The 8,900-nt window shown below is 33.5% G+C and overlaps 1 protein-coding gene across 1 annotated transcript; it reads right to left on the bottom strand.

The window, feature by feature from the left end:
- Positions 1–4,630: 4,630 nt before the first annotated feature.
- Positions 4,631–7,865, bottom strand: LOC116341951 (SCY1-like protein 2). Its single transcript, XM_031769387.1, has 8 exons — positions 7,633–7,865; positions 6,944–7,573; positions 6,632–6,840; positions 5,880–6,555; positions 5,671–5,810; positions 5,512–5,591; positions 5,246–5,431; positions 4,631–5,182 (listed from the first exon to the last, which is right to left on the bottom strand). The coding sequence occupies exons 1-8, from the start codon at positions 7,757–7,759 to the stop codon at positions 4,816–4,818; spliced, it is 2,415 nt and encodes an 804-aa protein (XP_031625247.1). The 5' UTR covers positions 7,760–7,865; the 3' UTR covers positions 4,631–4,815.
- Positions 7,866–8,900: the final 1,035 nt, after the last annotated feature.

Genomic DNA, 8,900 nt, shown 5'->3' with positions numbered 1-8,900 from the left:
GAGCGAAAAGATTCGAGCAAAAAAAAATGAATGCCAAGACGCCACAGAGAAAAATGTTAGATCGGAAGAATGAAAGTGAGCCGAAAATGCAAAATATGCCGAAAATTGTGTGTACGGATGCACTGAGCCCATTCAAAGCGAACCAAACATTATATTCGCACACACAGCACAAATCGATATATAACATTGGTGCAAGCAAAATGAGTGGAAAAAACATAGCATGCCGCTGTTGATACACAGCAAATGAAAAAAAAACTGAAAATAATACGAAGAGCAGGAAAATTACGAGTTACATAAATTTTCAAAAGAAGCCGACAGCTTCGCATCGCACCACCAAGTACATTTATTTTATTCCCAAATTTTGGCTTCGTTCGCTTGTTATGTGTGCTTGTGCGTTTTTTTTTCTTACGTTCGGGTGCACGTTTTCAAATGCGTTATGGAAATATGATTTCACAAATTCGTTATTACCCGCAATGGTTTAGCGTGAATAGTTGCCGGCGAAAATGATACGTCTGCTAACTTTTAATATATTTTACCCTTGCGTTTTTTGTTTATTTCATCGTTTCTCCTATTTTTACACTATATAACTCAAACGATGATACAGTTGAAGGATGAAGAGATGATGTTTCTCGGGTTTTTTGCTCTATTCGTTTATTATCGATGTATTTTTTATTATTTTAATAGAATCTCACGAAATCAATACGTTTTTCGTTTCATTTTCGAATACAAACTTCATTCGCAGTGCATTTTACTTGGTCGATTGTAAATATATACTATCTCGTTGGTCTTTCAGACATGGTCATGCAAAAAAAAACAGAGAGGTGGTTTTCAATCCAAGTTCTACAAGCATAATAAATAAGAAAAATTTTTCATGCTCTATGAATTGTACGTGACCATGACGAGAGCAAGCCGGATGAATGCGTGCGAACATAGTTTGTGATGCGAATCAACGTGGCAAACGTCGTAAAGTAGAAATCGTGGCATTTTGACATGATCCAAAATTGAGAAATTACTGCTCAAAAAAAGGATCGGCATATGGATGTAATTTTCTTATGAAAGTTGTAATAACGGAACGCATGCATGCATTATTGAAATTCCAAGCCATAACTAACTGGAATAGCATCTGCTCCGCAGAATGTGTTATACTTTTGGAATTTAATAGGCTTCAGTGCGGCCACTCTATTTCATTCAAATAGACATTATTATTTCTAGTTTAACAAACAATACGCACTTGAAACTCAATTTGAACTCCAATTAGTCTTAAATGAAACAGACGGTACGAGTAAATTGATACATTCATCGAAACATCGGATCATTGAATTGATGAACACGATGCGTTCGCATTATTCCGTATTCAATGAATTCTCGTGCAGAATCAGCTTACTACATGCAAATTGTTTAGTCGACGAGTTCAAACATAAATAAAAACCATCTGTGCATCGACATAATATGTAACAAATTACTGTGAATCGGAATTACATGTTGTCGTTTCGAAATTTTAACCAAAGAAAATTGTCATGACATTTACCGGACGGTTTTGATGAACAACAATTTAAAAATGCAAATTCTTTGACCATATTCTATCTCATGTCACTATCATTGTTTAATGCTTGATACGATCATGTTTGATACGATATGGATGACGCGCACTACACATTCCCATTTACCAGAACAGTTCATATTTATACTTTATGAACCAAGTTAAAATGGAGATGAAAGTGAACAACATTTGTGATGACCGAGATATATTACTATACAGACCATTACAATTGTAATGGTTACAGGAAATCTTCTTATCTCTTTATCATATTATATTGATGTAATGAGTGATGAAAATGAGAACGAGAGAAAGGGTGAAGGGGAGGTAGAGCTTGAAAAGAAGGAAATCAAATAAATAGAAGGTTAAGAATGGAAGAAGAAGAAGTGATAAAGACAGATAATGAGAGATGAAAAGACAGGAAAAGGAAGAAAAATCAAACTAATTTTATAGATTAGAGTTCAAACTAAAATCCATTAGATATGCCATTTATCATCATTACAATTTCAGTCTAACTATTTGCGTTCAATGAGGCGACTGCATTTCCATTTTCTCTCTGCGGTTTAATTATTGAATGAAATTGAGTCTCGTTCTGGTTCCGTCGTATCGACAACAAATTAGCAACATCAAGTTTTTATCAATAAAATCGATACGACGAGAGGAGAACATGAAACTGAAGTATATTGGACGCAACAATACGGTCGCTACAAATAAATTTTCTCCATTTGCACGATGCACAGGTGTACAATAGAATTAAGAGCCGCAAGCCAAATTTTAATAGTTGGCAGGCTCTCCTCCGTACCAAATTCAATTCGCCCATTAATGAAGCACAGCTTGAGGTCCAATTTGTACCTAGTTAAAATTCCCTTTGAAACGGCGCGTTATAAGAATCATTAAAGCCATATATTGACTTGTAATGCTGAAAAATCCAAATTATCAATTTAATCATGGTGAATTTTCACATGAAAAACAATACCATCGAAAAATTATGAACCAAAAAAAGCATCCAATCATGTTTTGAATAAAACTAATATTTTATCGATTCTCGAATTTTCCATAACAAAAGGAAATGCTCAACTCGGTTCAATAACCCCATCTCCAATTTCATGCCGAAAACATCTAATCATAAATCAATTTAATGCATATAAATTATTTACTTACAACATGTTAAACAATGTGCGTTTCGTTACAACTTTTTATTTTGGTACATCGATGCATTGTACCATGGTATCGAATTTAAAGTATAATATCGTTTGTGCAACGAAGAAATATATGCATTTTGGCTAGACAACGGTCCATAATTAATGAAATAAAATCGACAATGAAACACGTGTAAAGCATTTACAATATATTGCCATGGATGGAGGTTCAGCGGCATCGATGGCATGTAGCAAAGGATAATAAACACCAAAAATTAATGTATATCGAAAGCGTTGATTCGTTGAATTGTTGCACATTATTTCTGGTGCATTGTTTAGCTTGCTCATTAATTCGATTGCGTTTCGCGAGGCTCTCTTTCGATTAGTCAGTTCCATGCTGTGAATGCATCAGTCGAAAATAAATACACGCTTCAATGTATCGAGCTCGGCCGAATTACTGTTGTGCAAACACATTGAATAGTGGATTCATTATGCGCATTGAATCGCCTATGATTACAGCTTATAATGGTAGTCAGACTGTGCACTTCAGGGTAAATCCTAATTTGCAAAGAACAATACAAGCAATTTTATCATTTGTGAACACTATTATTTGACCATTGTGTTACATTCAATGGGCTAAACTGGATGATATTAAGTAAAATTGAGCATTTTAAACTTTGAAAGCTGTAAAGTTGTGATTGAGAGATGTGGTCAACCCCTAGATTACACCTGTTAAAAACTATTTTAATTCACACAACTTCAATTCGTAACCGGCTTTATAACCGGATCTTGAACCACAACAAATTATTCACAAAAATCCAAATTCATGTTTATTCACAACGATTTTCATTTTAATTGTGTTTACAAAAAGCGCCAAAACCATTTTTATCATGAATTATTTTGCATTTGTTCAGAAATTAGATGACTTTTTCCCCAATACATAGCTTTTTTGCAATTAAAATACAGTTGAGTTGGGGTTGGGTTTACAATTTGGTAATTGAAATGGAACAAATTGATGGACTCAATTCAAATGAATTTTTTAACTTGCAATCGATTCATAGTGTTAAATGACTAAACAATAAATGATCAATGATGACTATCAATCATTATAAAGCGAGAAATGAATAATAATCTCGAATTAATCGAATTCTGCAATTAATTTGAAATGACCCTTCAATATTCCATATATCATTTATCATTAATGCTGTGATGTACTATTTTAATCAACAAGTTCACTCATTTATAATTATAAATTATTATATTATATTATAATAAATGACTTTACACTAAAATTTTGTCAAACATTAAGTTGTCTTTGAAATTTTTATTGAACATTTTTCTATGAACAGAACGAATTAGATGTTTTTTCCTTCAAAATTGCATTTAGAATAAAAGTTAATTTAACTGAAATCCAAAACAACTGTACAAAAGCTTTGAATTTTTTATTTGTCACCAACTTCACAGCACTCGTATATTACGTGCATTCACAATCCTATCTTTTGCTTTAAAGTATTCTCCACTTTTATCCAAGTCTTCAACAAATGGTTCGTTTATCGACTTTTATAGCCTGTCCGTTCACTCGATCTTCACCAAATATATGGCTCGCCATGAAATATATTCGACATCTGAATTTACTCAGGCCACTCAAGTGCAGCATAATTTCGATTGACTACATGAAGCCATAGACAGTTGAATCTGGACAAAATTTCAACAAAAATGAATGTGAAAAGTTGGGTCCTCTGATCTTATTTTCTTACCAATCTCATCAAGTCTGAAGAAATGTCAATGGAAAGAAAAGTAAAAAATTTAAGGAAAACTGCTTTTCTTTCAAAATGTCACCGTTTTTTATTTCCAGTTTTTTTTCTCCAGAAAATGCGATTTTTTTATAAAACTTTGTTTTTTATTTTATTTTATTTGAGTAAATAATGATTTGCACAAAATACTAGGGGGTAGAAACATACTAAAAATTGGAAAAATTAGCAATATTAAAGCCCGTGTCTCCCCCTAGATAAAATATCACTTATAAATCCAAATGAATAATATACATATACGGAATGAATTTTACAAAGCAAATTAAAGTACTTGGACCGAACAAGAATAATAATGTTATTAAAGTTGTCAGTTGATAATGTTATCTGTCTAACTAAGAAAATCGTTAATTTCCTGTGCGGATAATGCAACTGTATTTTCTTTTTTCGCTGAGCTAGATTGATTTGACATGATTGGGCTGAGTGTTGATAAACTATTGGCACTGTTTTGGAATGAAGATGCTGATTGAGTGGATAAAAATGTCGATGGTGTGGTTGACATCATTTGATTCATTGGCATACTCTTTGCGGTTGAACCAATTTGTCCAAAGCCAGCAAGAAAATTGCTATTCAAATTCATAGACGGCTGAGCTGGTGCAATGGTTGATGTCATCGTCATGGGTTTATTAGCTCCCAATTGTGATGGAAAACTGGGTGATGGTGTTATTGATGTTTTTTGTAAACTTGATGTCAGATCCCTAAAGAAAACCCAACATTAAATCAATACAATGTTTTGTTTAAAGAAGTGGTAATTGACGAACTTTAATTGTGGTGCTGGTTTGGGTGTCGGTGTGGCAATGGTCGGCATGCTCATAGATAACGGCATTAGAACCTCGTTGACATTTTTCGATGGTTGTGCTGGAGAATTGTCATTATTCAAACAAGACGACTGGAAATCATTCATATTGAACTCAGGGAATGATTTTGTTGCAATTCCTTCGATCGTTCTAAGAAAAATCATAATATATTGAATTAAAATTGAATAATATGAATTTCAGGAAAAAGAAATTTGACGGTGATTACTTACTTCGTATCTTGTCGCACCGAATTCAATTGTTCGAGTCTCAATTTGTGTTCAGTTTCAATGGTCGTTATAATCTCTTTCACCTAAAAAAAAGAAAAAGGAAAAGATTATATACCAAACCTGCATCGAGTCCCGCAAATGTTATTAAGCAAAATTATTCACCATTGTCATTATTGCGTTAAATTGTTGAATGGTCAATCCATTTTCAATACTAAGTGGAACTAAAAATGGTATAACTTTAGTTGCCATTATTTCTTTCGTCATTCCAAGTTTCTTGTGGCTCATTATCAGTTTAAAAATGCCTGTCAAATGAAAAATGGATACAGATTATCAAAAGGAAAACCAATTCGTATTGTACTCGTCATACTCACCGATAATAGCCATCATAACGGCTGGATCTCGTGATGGAATTTGTGTTAAAAATGGTATAATTTCATCGAGTGCAAACCATTTATCAAAATATTCGAGTAACTTTCCTAAACAAATGAGACTGTTTACTTTAATCGATGAGTTTTGTGTGGTAAGGCACATTTTTTTCAATCGTGGAAAAATGGCATTTTTCAATACGGCATAATCGATATGTGTGGCCATCGTTGGCAAAATATTTAGACAGAGCTCTTGTATTTCTTTGACATCGCTTTCGAGAGCACGATTACACAGCGACAATAAATCATTTTTTATCACTTGTAATGTACTTAATTTGATCAGCAGTTCCATATTTTGCATGAAAATCAACAAAATATGAATTGGTTGTTCGATTTTCATGATTGGAAGTAAATGACGTTGAATATCAGCCAAATATTCGGTTTGCGACGGACAATTTTGAGCAATTAACAAAACATTTGGCAACACAAATGGAATCATGGTGGCATTCACAAATTCCTTAATCAAACACGGTAAGATTTGTTTGCGATTCAAACGCTCGGGGAATTTTTCCAGAATTTGTGGCAGGCCTTTGAAGAACTTCGATTTTTGTAAATTATCCCATTGATAGAGTGACTCTAAATAGCTCAATGTTTTCACACCGAAATCATCGAAGTAGGAAATCTGAGAAGGAACATTTTCAAAATTAATTCGGTTCGAAAGAGATGAATTTTGTGATTTTTTCTTCTGAGTTAATTACCTTCAACAATTCATACAAGTTTGGTCGTGTATCTGGATTGTAGTGCAACATCAATCGTACATTATCGACAATCCCTGATGGAATGCAAGTCAATGTCGGAAATTTTCCGAATTTTAAGTCCATGGCAAATGCTTTGTACGATTCCAAATTCGTGCCGAACAGCTTGAATGGTTTTTTATTCGCCGAATGAATGCTATAGATGAGAACGCCTGAAATACAATAAATTGGTGTTTAAATTGAACGCTTTATCTCTTATTTAATAAACAGTTTTAAATTAGCATATCTTCAATTTTTTAAAATATTCCTTCATACCCAGTGAATAAACGTCGCTCGGACAAAATTGTTGCGAATCAATAATCCATTCGGGTGCTGCATAGTCCAAAAGTGGTTGAAGTAAACTAACTCGATTGCATTGAACATATGCTGTTTGTTGTGTGCCGCCGATCTTTCCAGTTTCTTGGTCCACCGTCAATAGACAGCAATAATCGAAACCGAATATTTTCCAACAATTTTCACTGTTAATAACAATTGACTCGGGGCAAATATTCCGATGTATCATTTTCATATCGGCGTGTAGGAACTGAAGACCTTCCATCAATTGCATTAGACCGTATTTAATTTCAATATCATGCAACGATGGAAATTGTGTTTGCTCCGTCGGTGATGGCATATTCGAATAATTACCCAAATAATTTGCAAGACTAGCTAAAATCGGTTCGGTAACAAATGCAAGAGAGTCTCGACTCTCTTCCAGCGGATGTTGAACGGTTAGTACACGTGGATGACGGATTTTTGTCAACTGAATCACACCACGTTTCAAAACATCCAAAATGACATCACGATCTTCTTTTATATACTTCAATTGATTTTTGTCAAACACGAATATTGACACATTCTGCTTTGTCGATCGCTTCGTTCCTTTGTATACCTTCCAACATAAACCTTAAACATGACATCGATTTAGATAAGAATAAAAATTGCGAAGTGATAAGGTTTTTTACCTGGACCAGCACTCGCAATATGTTCACCGATTTCAAAGTCTTTCGAAACCGGATTGCCAGGCAATACACTAGATAGCTGCGATACAGTACTGCTTACCGTTGATACAAACTTATTTAGTACATCCATTGCACGAAAAAAACACAACCAAATCGACGTAAGCAATAAATGGCAATGTTGAAGGGACTTTTTGCACAATTTTCTATTTTATTCTAATGTTTTGATTCATTCTTTTCTGTCTGATGACAAGAGATGAACTGTCACAACTGACACTTGTATGCATCAACCGAATACGTAACGTTGTGGAGACAAATTTGACTTTACGTAAATTTATGTATACAAAAGTCCGTTGTTATGGGGACTTGAGACGAATTCTTTTGGATTGGGAGAATTGTTTTCATTATTTTTAGAGTGAAATTGAATCAGAAGTTTGATTTTGGGAATTGTTTTATGATTTCTTTGAAGAAAATTACCGTTGATATAAAATATGTCTAAAAAAACTATTCCATAGCTATTGAGGGTACTTTAAGTACTTAATGTACTTAAGTTATTCGACAAAGAAGCAAACAATTCAAAATGTTGATGGTATGTCTTCATTCTCTTCTTTTCTTTAGTTAGCAGTTATAAGTTATATCATATAAGAATGGTCGTTTTATATTCATGGCATTGATTACTTGCTTGTAAACTTACATCCATTTCTTACTTGTTAACTTATTAGTGTGCAAATTTTGAAGAAAAATCTTATTCCAATCGCAAACATGAAGCCATTGTAATCACTAGTGAATATTATGTAAATAAAGTTGTGAAAGTGTGGGCGAAATTGGAAAAGTCCATAAAATTACCAATTTCTAATGCAAATCCACATTTTCTTGGTTTTCAGCTTTTGAATAGTGTACAATTGCATTCATAACCACCGAATGACGTATGCATTGAACCATTCACATAGCATATCATTGAAGAGAACAGGGGAAAATTCCATAGAAAAATTATATTCATGTTTGGACATGGTCATAATTAGTTCGATGCAGCTAAATTCATCATAATCTACATTTAAATTAGAAATCATCATATTAAATTCATAAAATCCACATTCGAAATTGTATTGTGATTGTTCGACTTTATTTGATTGGATATGTGTTGAATTAGATTTTCCAAATAAATTTTCCATTTCCAAATGGACGTAGACACGTTTGAATGTGGCTCTTGTGGAAATCTATATCAGTTCACCACACACACACACAACCGGGGGCAAGTGATTATAATATATTTT

The sequence above is a fragment of the Contarinia nasturtii genome, unplaced genomic scaffold (genome assembly GCF_009176525.2).
Source record: "Contarinia nasturtii isolate CC-2019 unplaced genomic scaffold, AAFC_CNas_1.1 Cnas_scaffold_810, whole genome shotgun sequence".
Lineage (NCBI taxonomy): Eukaryota > Metazoa > Arthropoda > Insecta > Diptera > Cecidomyiidae > Contarinia > Contarinia nasturtii.
The sequence above is the reverse complement of the archived record's forward strand: the minus strand, read 5'-3'. Positions and strand labels throughout refer to the sequence as shown.